At 38.8% G+C, this 17,740-nt stretch overlaps 1 protein-coding gene across 2 annotated transcripts; it reads right to left on the bottom strand.

The window, feature by feature from the left end:
* Positions 1 to 3,612: 3,612 nt before the first annotated feature.
* On the bottom strand, positions 3,613 to 16,395 carry LOC119902659 (tRNA selenocysteine 1-associated protein 1-like). Of its 2 annotated transcripts, none has more exons than XM_038718985.1 (9): positions 16,208 to 16,395; positions 14,679 to 14,776; positions 14,455 to 14,554; positions 12,211 to 12,263; positions 11,021 to 11,149; positions 10,401 to 10,517; positions 7,861 to 8,149; positions 6,910 to 6,955; positions 3,613 to 4,671 (listed from the first exon to the last, which is right to left on the bottom strand). In XM_038718985.1, exons 1-9 carry the CDS (start codon positions 16,241 to 16,243, stop codon positions 4,535 to 4,537), a joined length of 1,005 nt encoding a protein of 334 aa, XP_038574913.1. In that variant the 5' UTR covers positions 16,244 to 16,395; the 3' UTR covers positions 3,613 to 4,534. The 2 variants fall into 2 exon arrangements, with proteins under 2 accessions (XP_038574913.1, XP_038574914.1); XM_038718986.1 differs by having other exon boundaries at positions 6,910 to 6,952.
* Between the last annotated feature and the right edge of the window lie 1,345 nt (positions 16,396 to 17,740).

The following is a 17,740-nucleotide window of genomic DNA, read 5'->3' as shown; positions in this document are numbered from 1 at the left end:
GAAATAAATCTACAATCACGTTTGTCAGCAGCAGAGCTTCCAACACCCAGCTACCGTAAGTTAAAACACACTGGATGGGGCAATGAAAAACAGGAGGGTTAACAAGTCATGAATGATTTCAGGAGAGGAGAAGTGATTGGGTCTGTTTTTATTATAATTATTAAAGTTATGTAATCAACACAAAGGACCAACTTACCGCTTACACAGCCCTGTCCGTGTTTCTACATGCTCCAGCAGACTCTGGTTAGCTGAATGTTTTCTTTTCTGTTTTTTCTGGTGCAGCAGTGTTTGTTTGTTGTTATAAACGCCGATGCAGATTAAATGCAATTAGCTCATATCGGCCGATAATATCGGCCGGTCGACATATCAGCCGGGCTCTAGTACTGAAGCAGAGGATGCAGAACTGAGTCATCATCATTGCAAAAATGCAAAGATGAATTAAATCATTAGCTCTAGGTGGTTGTTTGGAAATGACTGAAGATTCTGTATGAAACACCAAACCTGTCCATTTGTGTTGTGTGCTGTCCTCTTCTAAAAGTAAGAAAAGAAATCCTGTTGAAACTCTGAACTAAAAATGGACAAAGTGGGTTTTGAAAACGTATGTGCATCCAACCAATAGCTTTTTTCTAATGTATGCAGCAAATACATGCTGTAGTTATCAAAAGACTTGTTTCTGTGACATAACAGGGAGTCACAGTCGATGACAGAGTCTCCACAAGACAGGAACAAAGAGACAGCCGTTGCCAAATAGACAGAGGCTTGAAATGTTTGAGAAACCCAGACTTAACTGAATCCACAACTCAGACTTTGCTTGCAATGCAGAAAAAAAGTAGCAACTGTAATGATTTGATGGATATGTGAAGTGCTGCAAACGCAGTGATTAAAACTTAAAATACAATAACTTAACCTGAACTACTGAATCCTGGTTCTCTAAACATAACTCTTTAATAACACATAACACTTTTCACCCAACTATGGCATTAAAAAAATAACACAAGGTCAGTCACTGATTTTGGAGTCTTCTGCTTACAATATTTTCAATCTGTCTCTGTTGTGTGCGTTCATTCACTGTGTAATACAGAGGTAAACAAGACTCTACAGCCAGGTGGCAAGCTAACACAGAGCTGCCAACTCTCACGCATTGAGCGTGAGACTCACACAATTGACACTTTTCACATGCCCTCACGCCATACATCAATTTTCTCACGCATTGGAAAAACTATTTCCTATAATTGATAGTGTCGACTCAGCGTGATTATACTCTACCCAGCTGATGCGACACCGGTGGGCGCTGTGACTTATTAACTAACCTATAGTATTCCATACATTCTCTAGAATTAAAAGAAATACAGTCTCTGGTTTTGACACATAGATTCTGGGGAAGGATGGTTTGGTCGACATTAAGGATATCATGTCTGGAGGTTGGCAAGTATCCTGATCACACTGATCTGACCATGATTATTGACTTGGCTTTTCATCTATACATGCATGTTGCTATGGCATGCGCATTAAAGAGTGATGACCCAGACCCCTACGGTGGGACATGACACAGTAGGCCTAAAATGAACCAATCTCCAATACCGAATCTGACTCCAAACTAAACTGAAAAGTTCTCAGCCCTGCTAACATATACTACGAAGCTAAACTATGACAGTAAAAATTAGGTGAAAGCGAGATGGGGAACGACCATAGACTGTATAAAATAAGGGAAATGGGAATGACATGCAACAAAAGCCCAACATGAACCAGGGGTGTTTAGTTGATGGTTACCAGAGGCCGGAATTTCAGAACTTGTCATCTGGATCAGGTCGATCCTGATAATGAAATCTCCTTTTTTGTCAGTGGCAGCAGAGGGAGAAAGCTGTACACAATTCAGCCTTCAGTGGATCAATAGAGTGAGCATGCCTCGAAAAGATGAGGTCAAATTGACAAAGCTAAGACTGGCACATTGCGGTTAGCAAGTAGGTTGGTGCTAGTGGGTATGCACAGAGACAACAATAATGAACACTGGACTCCTGGAGTCTGTACAATATGTCTTATCAAATGCCTGCTTTATGTCAGGGAAAAGAGGCTTTTGTTCATAGAATCGGGCAAACTGGGAATTAAAAAGAGATGATAAGATAGACTTTATTGATCCCACACTGGGGAAATTCACTTGCTGTTTCGTTAACACTGCTGGGCGATGGGCTGCTTCAAAGAGAGGTATAGGGAAGTAGTACCTACACTTTGGACCTCCCCTTAGTTTACCTGCTCAGATTTGCTTAACATAAACATGAAGGGATTATGCTTATGTTATATATGATCTCACTGACAGGCAGAATTAAAACAAGACAGCCTAACATTGCTGTTTGACAGCACAGACTACCCCAATAATAAGGTATTTCCTATGGCATTTATTAATCTCTGGAGATGTGTGAAAAACTGTAAAATTCCCCAAAACTACTGTATCTCTGAACTATCTCTATAACCTGATCACACACATTTATATGTCCCCTTTAGATAATTAATGTAAAAACTACTGTAATATTTTTTTCACTGAGCCATTAAACTGTTTGGAGCCCCCCTGGGGAGGATCTCCTCACAATTTGAAAACTTTAAAATTAGCAATATCAACACTACACTGTGGGAGGCAGCTATGCAGCTAACAGACAATTCCTAATCTACCAGAAAAGAAGAAGTAGCACAGCGTTCGCTTCCAAATGTAAGTATACTTTTTTCTAGTAATATGTAAAATGTAAGGAGCACAAAGCAGCCTTTAAACTTAAAAGAAATAGTGATTTATCGTGACAACATCTTTGGCCATATCTCATCCCATTCTCTAATAAAACTAGCCTAATCAATCTGGGCACTAGGGGGGCCTGAAAGTCTCTCTCAACAGCACCTGCAAGACTTCTCCTGTAATTCTGTCAATAGCACAGTTAATCACCATGGCCCAGTGCTGTCGTTGATAACTGTCCCTTATATTAAGGGACAGGTGGCTCAAGCCTAATTGGTTTGTTTGTGTCTAGGTGGACTCTCCAGGGTGTGGGACCTCTCAGCAGCCGCATGCAGTTCAGACCATCTTCATGCCAACTGTGGCCGCATCATATAGAGTTTAGTTATCAAATAGCTCCAGCACTATTTATTAAAACTGACCATCCTTCCTTCCATCCACTAGGCCATTTCCTCTTTTGCATATGGCTTTCCCAATATCTGCCTTTATTTATTTATTTTTGGGTTTAACTGTAATAGGCACATTCAATTTAGAGTTTAAATGTAATGACCATCTTGGGTAACAAGAAGAATTTGTCAATTTATGTCAATCCGTGTCTGAGGTTGGATCCAAATGATTCAGAATTTTGGCATCAAAGTGATCCAGATCTCAGACTTAAATGTTAAATTACCAATGCACAATTTTGTCCGGATTAAAACGTAGGATTAGATTACCAAATCTGAATCCTAATCTTCAGGATCAGAAATCTTTTGGATCTGCTTTGATATACCGGACTTTGAATATGACTTTGTTGATTGAAAATCAATAGGAACCTGCAAATCGTGCAACACTGACACAGTCTACACTATCTTACAAGAGAAACAATTAGAATTTCTTGAAAGAAGAAGAAGAAGACCCCATTCCTTCTACATTTGTTTTATTGATAAAACATCTCCAGAATATATATACAAAACATCAGCCATCAAACAGCAGAAAATAAATGCCTTGACATCTGATACAGAAAATCAGCTGTCAAGCTCAAAATCACTGCATGCAGTTTCACAGCGCTCAAAACTATTTGTCTATTATATAGAAAGACACTGAGCTTCTTGTCTGGAAAACAGTGAAAATTACATTTTGTAGTCGATTACTGTTGGCTAAACTCAATATTATCCATACTTTAACTACTACCCAGATCATTTTCATTAAATCTATCAGAAAGTTTTTTTAAAAAATGGAGGGAAATTCCTTCATTTAAAAAAATGAATAAGACAAGAAAGACTGATATCCTGTATATACATAATAACTCTAGTGACCCTCCTAGAGAGGAAAGTACATGGCCAATGACAATTAAGGCATAGCTTTTACTTGCTTCTCTTCTTCAAAAGTCGGGGTCGTATTCAGTGAGTAAAGTTAGCTTTTGCTGGTGTCACAATTCTAACAGATGAACAAAAGTAAATGACAGTGGGCTTTGTTCCTCAGTGACATCATAAAATATTGCAGCTACTGTATGCCAGTCACCAGCAGAGAAGGCAACTTCAGCACTTCATCCCCAAGTGTGTAGCTCTGGTTTATAGGGCGGTTCATACAAAGACAGTATGCACTACACAGAAACTTCATTGATTGTTGAACATTTTGAATATTACCAACATGGTAAACATTAAATCAAGTGAATATTTGTGTGCTTTGAGTGAAGAAGAACAAATACATCTGCACTCGGAGCCTTCAGATAGGCTTAGACAAGTACTGAGAGAATGTGTCAATGTGGTGTTGGCAGATTATGGGGAGTACAAAATTATACAAAATTAAATAATTATGGTTCAGGAAGGGGCAGAAGAATTATCAAGAGAGGGAGGGGATTGGGGAGTTAACCGAGTCCAGGGGTTCCCAGTGACAGTTCATCATGGCGTCATAGAGTTCCTCGCTGCGCTGCATAAAATCTTTGTTCCACTGCTCCACGTCACAATCAGGGATGGGCTCTGTAAGATACCACATGTATGTGTATGTGTGTGTGCATGCAAACAAAGCACATGGGCTAAAGTCCAAGCAAAAAGTCTTTCCTTGGTATGCTTCCCTCTTTGTACCCTATCTTTGTACTTTTGTGTCACCACCAGTTCCTTTAATTGGGCTCTGGTGCATTTTATTTGTTATCTATCACTGCTTTTAGAGTAACAAATTCTTTTAAACCTGAGTAGTTTTGGAGTTATGATGTTTTTATTTGTGTATCTTCAGTCGTTGACGAATGTTGCGGTTGTGTCTGGTGTTGTATTTGTTACTCTGCTTTGTCTATTTCAGGGTATATACACAGGAATCTTGAAGTAAAATTCAATACCTGTTAGACCTTTTCAACATATTTTAAGCATAGCCTATAATGTTTATGTGCGCAACATTACTGCAAAAAATGTGAAACAGTGTGATTTTGTATTTTTGTTGGTTCAAACTAGATAACATTAGCTTGCCTGCAAACGCCGACCAGTTGTTAACTACCTGACATAGCTGTAACTTATTTTCAGTCATAAATATCTGAAACCTTTCTGCTAGAAGCCACTAAAAACTACACAAAGCACCTTTAACTTACATTTACTATAAATAGATTTGAGACTATAAAACAACACTTTTTTTGTGATAACTTTCATCGACCATTGTCTCAATACAACATAAGTCAAATAGGCCTAAATGGAACAAAGCTGAAGAGAATAAATTGAGTGATGGATAACGTTAGTAGTGTAGGCAGTGTTGCAGACATTTGCGATCAACAGCTAATGTCTGTACCGTAAAGCTGATTTGTGTAAACTTTAGTAAAACAGATGTAAAATAGAAAAAGGGGAACATGTTGCTCTCAGGAAGAGAAGGAGGTTAGAAGCAGCACATATTGGTATGGTATCCTGGCTCTGGCAACATCTTTCACTACAGGGGCTCGATCCACAACCTGGAGGAGGAGCTAGTATAAATGAGTGTATTAGTATAATATTATAACATTATATTAAAAGTATATTGTTAATATAATAGTAAACTGTTAGTTTGATATTAATGTGTTAATTATATGTAGTTACTATATTCATTATAATTTCATATAATAGTATAGTATATAGCTTACCACTATTATAATATTAATTACAGTTACAGCGGTTTCATTTTGGGGTTGTTTTTTATTCATTAACTTTGTGCAAGAAAAATGTTCTACATGGTAGCTAGTCTCTAACTTTAATTTTAAGTAGGCTACTAACTCATCAATAATCATAACTATTAATGCATAAAAATTAGTTGGAAGGTTTGCTGTAGCACATCAAACCTTTGCTGTGATTGGTCTGTTCACAAAAAGTGCCATTGACGAGCTAATCGGCTTTATGAAAGGTTGAACGTGTTTCAATAAAAAGGCACAGATGTAGCTACATAGCCAGCTAATGTTAGCCAAACCCAAACGCTTTATATCTTCCCTGTTCTCTTGTGTCTCACCGCTTCACCTGCTGACAGTGCATCTTGCTCTAATTTTTTAGTAACGGGGCTGTTCAAGCAGCCACAGAGCTCAATCTGACCATGTTTTTAACAATTAGCATTGGGGATCCAGCGTGGTGGAAAGTTACAGTCGGTTGTGCTCGTAAATCAGTTATCTGGTTCGCAGGGATCTATTTTTAGGAGCCTATGAGTGAAAGGCTTGCACGGTAGATCCCTGCACCTAACGTTACACAGAATAACAACTCGCTACATCTTGCCCGTCTGGTAATTTTGACTATTCAATATAAATAAATACATTCACCCACAGTTCTACCATGCAAACTCTTTGGACAAAAAGGATATTTACATTGACAAAAATATCTACAAAATTTAATACCTTGTTAAATGGTGATTAAGACTTTTTAATGGCCTTAATTTTGGCAAAATTGATTTGTTACCTTTTAAGACTTTTTAAGACCCCGCAGACTCGAAAAGAGGTTTTAAATCTCAAAAGAGATAATCTGGTTAAATAAATTAAATAAAAACAAACACTGTAAACACTGGAGACCTTATTATCTAACCAGAAAGTACAGGACCTCTTTGTGGCACCAGACAACCCTGAAGTTGTGGATTTAAGTCATATCTGAGGTCCAAGGTATACAAAGTTGTCTAAAACAAGTCAGACCCTGCTGTATTAAGTTAAGTAGGCAACAGTAGAATGTGTCAACTAACGGATTGGCAGCATGTCCTGTATGCATTTTCATGTTGAAAAAGGGTCTTACCTTCTGCATTATCCTCCTCTATACCCTCAGTCTCCACGTGGCTCTGCTGGGGAAACACATTAAACATTGGGAATTATTTCTGAAACACTGAAAACGAATGCATCATGTGAATAAAAAACCCTGCAGGAACCCCTGTATTAATGCTACAAGATCAAAAAGGTATAAATCCACGTAATAAACTGTGTTAAATAATGATTTCATTTCCATATATTAAAACATGGACAGATGTTCTTCTAGTTTCCAAGGACAATGAATGGAGAAATGGCACTGCTCTGTCATACTCTAGTGTGGAACCATTTCATTTCTGCCTTTCCATAACAATTTAATCTCTGTGTTTTCAATACGGAGGTAGCTCCACCACATATTTCACTTAGCTTAGCACTCTGAATATTATAGATGTGATCCATGAAAGGTGCCTTTCAGCAGCCCTAAAGCTGTCTTACTTACGTGTGTGTATTTAAAGGATTCGGTCAGTATGTTGGGCAATACGCTTGTTTGTTTGTAGTTTGTAGTTAAATGAGAAGAACGATACCACTCGTGCAATACATATGAGGTACAGCCAGTAACCAGTTAGCTTAGGCTAAAGACTAGAAATGGTGAAAAAGCTCCAAAGGCAACAAAATCAGCCCTCCGTCTCTCATTTGTTGGTACAAAAATCTAAGTGTAAAATTGAAAATTTGTGGTTTTACCAGGGATATGTGCTGGACAACTCCTTGACTCTAGGACGTCACTGAGCCCAGGCGAGAAATAATGCAGCACACAATCTCCCATAAAACCACTAATTGTCATTGCTGTTGGGTAGATTATTATGTCTAGACAGACAGAGCAAAGTTAGAAAGTGAATAAGTGTATTTCCTAAACTAATCCATTACACATTAAAAATAAAAAATGAGGGTTAATTGCTCTGTGCTTTGTGTAAAACCTCTCTGGGTGTCAAAGTATTTCCCTCACCTCTACGGCTCCCGTCATGTCAGTGGACATGGGTGGTATCCCCATGGGAGGTGGTGGCATCATGTGGCCCGGTGGGGGGTAACCGTAGGGCCCGTAGTTGTAGTTGTAGCCACTGTTGTAGCCACTGCTGTAACCACTGCTGTTGTAGCCGCTGTACTGGTCATAGCCACCCCATTGAGGGTAGTAACCCCCCTGACCCCCGCCACTATTGTTGCCATAGTAACTGGACTGGTTGTAGTTGCTTTGGTAGTTCTGGCCCTGGCCGCCATGGTAGTTACTCATCTTCTGGCTGCAACACAAGAAATAAAACAAAGTTTCATTAACATTTTGAAGGCGATTTGAATTCAGCTTTATTATTTGGTTCAAGCTCTATCAAATACATCCCAGTGTTTCCCATATATTGATTTATTTGTCTGCCATAATATCAAATTTTGATTCGTTCAGCCCCTTGCTCTCTCTCACTAAGTTGTGGAGGCTACATGTAGTTGCTATTTCAGTACTGCAGTGGTCTTGTCTGTTCATCAGCTCCAGCTAAAACTGGCTGCGATGGAAACATGACACCTGGGTGGAAACACTAATCTCCATCGGCTGTGACTTTATATCCAAGCTATGACGTCTTTCAGAGCACAAAAACACTGTAAACACACCTGTCACCTGCCCAGCACGGTGCTGATAAACCAGAAAGACAGAGGAAGACTGAGAGTAAGCTGTGTAAGCTTGGGGCTGCACGAGTGAGCGCAGCCTCAAAATAAGTGTGACGGAGGCTCCAACACTGACAGGAACTCCAACCACCAGATACAAAGAGACTCGACGGATCCACCGCAAAACAACATACACAACCGGGTTTGTAGCTTTTTGGTAAAGGACGCTGGTGACTGAAAAGGTGGTTTTAGACCAAAAGCAAAGTGAGCATTGGAGGCGGTGCGTTGACATCCAAAGTCAATGCAAAAACGCGTGGAGCCGCAATTTTCTGTCGGGCGGTGCAATGCAAAGGCCTTCGCGTGAGTTGAATATTTATATATATTGAATATTTCTGAATATGATAATATGAACAGCGAGAAAGTCGCATGACGCTGAGTCACAATAGCCTATCAGATTGTCCGTATATCACAGACGGCTTCAGAGCGTTGTGGAGAGAGGGCCAGGCAGAGCACTGCAGCTATAGCTTTTATTAAATTAGCTTTTTACTTTAGTTTTTGGGACTACAACAGCTCAGCAAATAGCTTCCGTGCACATCCACACATTAAATTCGTGTTTGGTCTGAATGCCGGATAAGAGAATTTTCATTAGGGCAAATGTGGGCAAAAGGTGAGGTATAGGTCATCTTTATGTCACCTTGTATGGGACACTTGGTAGATTCCCATAGAGACAGTAAAAGGATAAATACTGTGGATCAAGAAGTAAACTTCAGATTTAGTTTGGCTTTATGCTGTGTTCTCACTCTGTGCTGCTTCTGCCTATCTCCTCAGCCGAGTTTCAATAAATGTTGCTTTTTTAAGGCATCCCGAGTTTCCTGAAACCTTCTTCATTCATCAATAAGAGTTGACTAGCTCATAAGAATTTCCATCACAGAGACAATAAACCACATAATACAAACACTCAAGCATCTCAGAAGCGTTTCAGCAGTGGAGCGTGCAGCCAGCCCCACTTGTTATTAATTTGTCCTTTTTGTGCTTCTACTACCTTCTTCACAGCTCTCTGTGACCCCGTTTCGTTCCATTCCGTCAACTTCAGGCTGCATTTCCCACGAGGAGCATTTCAGAATCAGAGCATTTTGCCTGCCTGATTTTTCTGTCCGTATACATAACACAGAAGTTAAAGCACGGCATGTATGCACACCACTGATAATTAAAGGACTAATTATAAATAATATTAAGGTAGCTTCAGTGATGATACTTCAGTTGTATCTGCTGAAGTATACAGTGTTTTTGCATTTCTCCCCCAAATATAGGCCCAACTACCTAGAAATCTTCTGTGATGATGAGTTTCTAACTTTAGGAAACTTATCAGCCTTTTCCTGCTCTGAACTAACGTTATTACATTGGCCTTTAAAAGTCCACTATTGGTCGACCTCTACTGGAGACACGCCTAAGTAGTTCGATTAACGTCACACTAGGGCAAGTCTCGATGAAATTAACATGAACCAAAAACCTTTTCAGCATCTTGCTGAATCCACAACTTGAAATAATTCAGCGTGTCCTTGAAAAAGATGACTGCCATAAAATCATATTCCAAATCAGGGTGCGTATTTTAAAGATGTTCTATGAAAGGATTTTCCTACCAATGAGTCAATCATATCTTTTAAATCAGTTTACATTGAAAGGTTGTGACACATGGCAAGTGCTCAACATACCACGCTATAACTCGCAGGGGAAGTAATAACACTAAGACAACAAATGGTCACAGACCCATAGAACTGCAACAGTTACTAATCATGATAATCTCTGCATGCCACCGTTTTCTTTATCTTTTTATGCAGAGGTTCATCAAGTTGTGGCACATTTTTTGCCATGTTCCATGTTTCCTTCTTAATAACTTACCTCTTTGCCACAGCAATACTGAGTCTGAGTGGCTTTCCCCCCAGCATCGTCCCCTGGCACTCCTCGATCGCCTTCTTCTGCTCGCTCTCCTCCCCAAACTTGACGAAGCCATAACCTCTGCAGGTCAAACAACAGTTACACCTCCTCTCCACACCACCACACACTCCATACTTGGCATTTAATAGCCACTTATAATGAGAAACAGAATATAATGGGTATTATTATGGTAGAACTGAAACTTGTTGTTTTACTTTTAACATGAGGTAGCATCACTTGAATTGTGAGTTGCTCTTGCTTAGCCTATATGGGGAAAACAATAGTTTTAGCATAAGATGGTAAGAAAACATTTCTTCAGCCTTTTCTCGAAAATAGATGAAGACGTACTGGTGGTCAACGTCCTTAGCACAGCTATCTAAATAATCATTAAACCAGGAAACATATTTATGTTATTGCGCATTTCATACAATAATATTCAAACCAGATAGTATAGTATACAGCACACCAAAGAAATAAATAAACAAATAATATGTAGTTCAAGAAATCATCTTAAGTCAAACTGAATACTTTTAACTTTTCTAAAGCCACTTCGCTGTCCGGTCCTTCTCTATGAACTGAGATACCTGGAGTATCCATACTGGTCAGTGACCACTTTGGCTCCCTTGCAGGAAAGGTACTTCTTGAAAACTTGGTGCAGTTGGAAGTCGTCTACCTCAGAGGCCAAGTCGCCCACAAACACTGAGAACTCCGGCCTGAGAGAAGATAAAACTTTGATCACTGATTTATGTTTGTTTGTGAGTGAGTGAGTGAGTGAGTGCAGTTGTGCTGAACGAATCTATGCGCTGCGGGCAGCTCTGCAATTGATTATGATTTTGCTCCTATTTAATAGTATGTGTGGCGGTCAGCATTGATATTGAGCTGTGTCATGTTGCCTCAAATAAATCAGTGAATGGGAAACAGCAGTGGGGTGCCGATTCTACCGATTTTTTCTGTCATCTTAGTTCTGATGTTGAGTTAGTTAGTCGACTTAGTCGACATCGATGTATGACAAACCAATCGCTGATCATCCCTTTAATCGTTGATAGCCGATCTAATCGCCAGTCGGAACAAGCCTAAACAGTTGTACTGTTTTCAGCTGTTTACTGACACTACAGCGTGGACGTGATGTAGAACACAATACATAAGGAAAAAATTGAGAAGGTAAACTCGTCTACTGGCAGTGTGAAAAGGATTATTTTTGAAGTTTAAAAACACCTGCATATTAGGGTTGGGCGATATGGCCGAAAGAGTTATGATGATAAAAATATATCATTTGAGATTGATAATTATCACGATTAATGTAATTTATTTCAGATTTAACAGCTGATTTATGCTCCTGAGTGAAACTAGATGGTTCATTCTGGTTTTAAGCTTTTCTTTATGGTCAGAACAAACATTTGATGCCATAAAGTGGATCGCTTAACAAAGGTAGAACATTCTAAAGAATTATGAATTATTTTTCTACAAATATGCAAGTAAGAGTAAAACTAAGTAAAATCTTTTTTCAGACCCTTGAACTCAACAAAATAAATATCTTAATCAAAAAAGAAATGCTTATTTGTTTATGATTCAAATTTATAAAATCAAAAATTTATTGAACATTTGAAATATTGATATTAAAGTAACTTATTAATGCGTAATGCCCAGCCCTACCGCACATACTTAATAATTTTGGTGTAAACAGGGTTTTAGGCAAAATAGTGTGTAGCATATCTTAACTTAAATTTAGACTCAAACAGTAACATGCAAAAGCTGAAAGTGAATCATATCTTACCCTGCCTCTGGCCGCTTGCCGTAGGTGGCATAGTTTAGCTTAAACTTCCGGGGCTGGACGGGGGGAGAGAAAACACAAACAATAAGCCATCCTCAAACACCAAAGACGTGTAGTATAGCACTGATATTGCTGAAAATGAAGAGTAGAGTTAAGTTTGTTGTTATTTGGGTTTACATACCTCCACCACCCAGACCAGCCCATTCCTCAGTTAGTTCCTACCAGAGACTCTATTCACCAGCTTCAAACAAAGTACATTTCATGTACAAGCAGCCTCCTTCAGCAGCAGGTACAGGCCGACGGACAGGGAGCCCAGTAGCTTGGCCAGCTCACTGGGCCAGCAGCATTTCAAATTCAGGTAAAGCTCACAAGTTTACACACTTTGAGACTTTCAAGCCGGCATGATTTTTGTTTTACATCACCACTAGGGCTGTCGCGATAACCGCAAAATTTAAATAGTGCGCTATTGGTCAAGCCTACCGCGGAGGATGGCAAGTACCGCAACAACCGCAATGTTGATACTGTACACTTCAGGGCGTGTTAAATTAATTAATAAATTAATAAATAAGTGCTTCAAAAGTTCCACAACCGTAACAAGTTCTGTAACGGTTCAAGGATGGATCACCATGGGCTGTACGTGACCCAACTTCAAACTCTGAAGCTGTAAGTGTTGCCGTGTTTTATGTTGTTTTACAGTTTATTTTAGAGGTTAGCTAACTTGGCGTTAGCATATTGCGCGGCTAATGTGGCTAGCACGCTCGGCGATGTTGGACTAACGTTGTGATCCTGAGGGACATTCCAGAGAAATTGTGGACAGTAAGCCTCATTTGAATCGGACTAACTAAGGAGCGTAGTGCGTTGGAAGTCTGCAGCTGGTTAGTTGTGGACAGCCATTCTGCTCTGTGTATGTTGCTGCGATATGTAAACTGACTTGATAGACATGCCCTGAAGGGAATTATATAGCTACGTCTGAAAAAGACACGGTCAAACTACAAAAAGGAGTTTGCTTGACAATGTTGTTGCCGAGCACGCAGCAGCTAGCTTGCTCAGACCATAAAGCTGCTGTTAGCGGCTTGTTGTGCAGTGAGGTGACAGATACAGACACTCTTACTCTGCCACTTGGCACCAAATTACTTCATTGATGAAAAATGCGATAATACCGCATACCGCGCCGTTGAGCCCCAACATATTGCCACGGTGGAAATTACTTCACCGCGACAGCCCTAATCACCACACCTTTAAATAGACTTGCTGTCACTGCAGCCAATATAGAATTTATTAATATGTTACAGATACTAATATTAATATCTGTTACAGCTATTTAGTGTTGCTTCTTTATAAATATGTTTATAAAATTTACTGGGAAAGCACACACAGCAAACCAAAACAAACGTGGCACTTTCAACCAATAGATTAACAAGAATCTGGTTTGTTTACAGTAGAGATGCACCGATTGCAATTTTCATGGTCTGTCCTGCCGTTTCCGATTTTGGCAGATTCCGATTTTCCTTCAAAAACTTAACTGAGATAACTGAGATCATACACAAACATTTTTGTAACTGTTGTTGAGTGCATGCCATGAAACAGTGTGCCACAGCATGCATTTAAATCTGACCAGCACAGGATTTGATATGTCACACTGATTGGCCCTAGTCACCGGTCATGGCTGATCAAGCTGAAAACCGGTCAGTCCAGTCACTGAATGATCGATCGGTGCATCTCTAGTTTACAGGGCAGAAGGACAACCTCATAGTTCACTGACTTATTTTAAAACATTTAGATATTAAGTTTCTGTCATAACAGAGAAGACTAGTTGAGATCCATTTTCCACAGTCAAATCATATAGAGCTGCAACCATTTGCTAATCCGTTAATTTGTTTGAGTAATTAAAAAAAGAAAAAAAAAAAAGGAAAAAAATTCACACAATTCTCTGATTCCAGCCACTTAAATACAAATATTTCTGGTTTCTTTACTCCTCTTTGACAGTAAACTGAATATCTTTGGGTTATGGACAAAACAAGACATTGGAAGACGTCATCTTAGGCTTTGGGAAACACTTATCAAAATTTTGACATTTTTTATACCAAACAAAAAATCCATTAATTGACACATTAAATCGACAGTGAAGTTAAGTTTATATAAATATATATTTATTTGTGGATAAACAATAATTATGTATATTATTGCAGTAAAGATTGCATCAAACATATATGAGTAAGTATTTTGCAATTACACCATAGAACTGACCGGATTTGATCCAGGAACCAGTTTTCCGTTGAGTCTCTGGACACAGCGGTCGACACTTGCTTCATCTGCCAGCTCCACAAAGCAATATCCTGCTGACCCACTGCACAGGAGGAAAGATATGTTATCTGTGGGCAAACCTATCAGCACATCTTATACTGTAGCAGTTGCCCTCAGGCTTTAACACAAAGGCTGGTGTATGGCACGAGGTGCTCTGTATATCCTACCCCGTTATCCTGTGAGTGATGATCTTGACTCCAAACGGCGATTCTCCCATAGCGCTAAAGGCCTGCTTGATGAAGTTCTCATCCATGTATGGGTCCAACTAAACATACACGAAGAGAAATTGTAAATGCATCATGTTCAATTCCAACCACAGACAAATGTAAAAGATTTGTATAAGATTACAAATTGCAGCTCATAGACAGCACAAAGACATTTTAAGTTGGGTGTATCATCCACTCAAACGTGTCACTCCCACTTCTCAAAATCCTGTTTTTTGTCTATTGTGCTAAACTTTTTTAAATCCAGCTAAGCCGTGGTAGCTATGTAGTGTCCCATATTCTGACATTGGGTACACTTGATTGGTCGGCTACAGCCACTAACTTTTATCGCATTTTATAGCTATAGATGATGCAACACCAACGTATGCCAGGATAGCGATCAAGAGGACCCGCTCTCGCAACGTGAGTCTCAGAAAGTATGTGACTACAATGGTATTATATAAAAAATAAAGCATCATCACCAACAACAACATGTTTGTAATTTATTCATGAACCATGCAAAGGAAGGCTTAGAATATCTCCTCTTACTTCAGTGGATGTTGGTTATATTAACGCATGAGTACAATCATATTAATTCTACAGTATCCACATTACTCTTAACTCTTTCCCCAGGTATTTACCACATTGATGCTGTATACGCTAAATAGCTCTTATTAGGCTTCATTGCTGTTCTTACTAGTATCTATTGTCACTCCTAGATCTCTTACTTTTTTGATGCTTTTATGTGGTGCCACAAATGTAAGTTGCTTGGGATAAAAGCGTCTGCCAAATTGGTAAATGTGATGTTCATATAAAATAAGTCCTCTCCTCTCTTGTGTCTCTGAAATACGGATCTTTCCCTCCTTCTGATATAAAACAAACCAAAAAATACATGCTATTTCAGTTACAAGGACCCAAATGGACTACCTTGGTAACTTACATTGGGTAGATTATCTTTTGCTTTATGTACCGTAAACTCTAATGTTACCGGTCCTGTTCTTCAAAGTATAATTTAGTTATATCCCCAATTAAATAACATTATAATGTTACAGCATGGTTATGAGTTAAAAAATGGAAAGAGTTAAGATGGATGTGTCGGATGTATATTTACCACTCTTTCGACATGATTATTAAACTAAACACGGTAACTATCTTAATCATAATGTGGTTTAAATAGCTTTTAGTGCGTATGTAACGTTAACGTTAGTCGATGCTTAACGTTACTGTAACGGCAGCTCGCAGTCACTCCATTAGCTAACGGTTGCTACAAGGCGAAGAGCGTCGGGAACAATACATGGAAGAAAAGGCAGTTTGGTGAATCGTTTGCACACCAATGTTAGCTAATATTGTTGTTCTACCAACGAAGTAACGTTATCGTGGCACAGAGGTTAGAGATTTTAAATCAGTTCATCGTTATCGTATTTTCAGAGCTAGGAACCAGCACGCGTTGCTAAGCTAACGTAACTTAAGAAACGTTGAGACTTCAGACATACATCACCCATCCACAGGCTCGTCTGTCTGTTAAACATCTTGGATTTTTGTGGAAGTGAGATGAAACCGTAGAGGATTCCGTGGGTGTTTGATTTGGGGTGCAAAAAAATTTGTTTTTCAACGTTAAAAGTTCTCCAAACGTTCACGCAGACGACGTGAATTCGTTGTTCCTCTTCCGTCTCAAGTTACTTCCGGTGTTCTGCCGAGTTTTTTCCCCACAACTTTATTAATAGAATAGAATCTGAACAGGTATTTATTATTCCTTAAAACTAACTAGTCGCTATTTAAAAGCTACTAGTACTTTATTTATTAGTAGTTAGTAATAACTATCTTTAGTTACTAATAACTAATTGCACATTCTAGTAACTATTCCAAAAGATACTCTTACTAGTACATTATTTTAGGTCATTAATGACTAGTAAAATGGCTTGTTGAGTAACATTTCCATTCTTCCTAGTAAGAAAGTAATAGTTACTAGTGACTAATGGAATAGTTATGTGTAACTAAAAAATAAGCACTAGTAGATAAACAATAGCGACTAGTAAAATGGAAATGGTGACAAGTAACTATTCAATTGGTTACTAGTAGCTAATGAATAGATGATATCTGAACTGCAGAGCCCCATAGATTTCAAAGGCAAAAGTTTGCCAGCTACTAGTAACTAATGGAATAGTTACTATATTACTAATGTTACTAGTGACTAATAAATAAGTAAATAAGTACTAGTAGCTTTTAAATATATATTAAATGGGTGATGATGGTGCAATGGTTAAGACACATGTGACCCGGGTTTGATTCCCACTGTGACCCATCCACCAATGTGTGCCTGAGCAAGACACTTAACCCACTGTTGCTCCAGATGCGTGCGACCTCTGACATGTATAGCTCGCTTTGGATAAAAGCATCTGCTAAATGAATTAATGTAATGACTTTTTAAGGTACAAATGTTAAAACAACTTGGTATAAACAATACAGGGAGTACAGGTTATATGTAAAGAACCAAAAGTCACATTAAAAAGTACAACCATAAAATAGACAATCTTAGATTTACAAAAAGAAATTATAGGCCATAGGTGAAAACCCCCCAAATATAATTGTTTGGTGAACCTTTGAGTATATTAACCTCAGTAGAAGTACCATCCATCCATCCATCGTCAACCGCTTATCCTGTGTACAGGGTCGTGGGGTCAGTAGAAGTACTGACATATTTATTTTCTTGAATTTGTGAAGTTAATCACTAATCCTAAAATAAATATTATATAAACATTAAAAAAGTTCTCAATTAAAGTTCTATATGAATGAAGTCTATTATCATTACAATTAAAGCTGGGGTAGGCAACCTTGGAGAAGTAGCAAGAGACAGCTAAATTTTGAAAGTATCCAACCGAAACAAATTCCACCTTCCTTCCTTCATGCCTCCCTCTAAAGCCACTACCTCAAAACACATGTTCATGCACAGTGAGTGTATGAGTGAAATGAATTAATTGATTGGCTGTGCTTATTATAGTCCTGCTACAACCACAGGATTCTTTTGT

Source organism: Micropterus salmoides, unplaced genomic scaffold (assembly GCF_014851395.1).
Source record: "Micropterus salmoides isolate LMB-PRFRI ecotype aquatic unplaced genomic scaffold, ASM1485139v1 Ms_hic_scaffold_14, whole genome shotgun sequence".
In the NCBI taxonomy this organism is placed as follows: Eukaryota; Metazoa; Chordata; class Actinopteri; order Centrarchiformes; family Centrarchidae; genus Micropterus; species Micropterus salmoides.
Note: the sequence above shows the minus strand (reverse complement) of the source record. Positions and strands in the feature narration are given on the sequence as shown.

What these genes read in the sequence shown, in the direction of transcription:
- LOC119902659 (XM_038718985.1), bottom strand. Translation starts at nt 16,243, where the DNA reads ATGTTTAACAGACAGACGAGCCTGTGGATGGGTGAT. An exon ending in GGCAAGCGGCCAGAGGCAGG is followed by an intron (nt 11,150 to 12,210) that starts GTAAGATATGAT and finishes ATCTTCTCTCAG; the next exon opens with GCCGGAGTTCTCAGTGTTTG. An exon ending in ACATGACGGGAGCCGTAGAG is followed by an intron (nt 6,956 to 7,860) that starts GTGAGGGAAATA and finishes GTGTTTCCCCAG; the next exon opens with CAGAGCCACGTGGAGACTGA.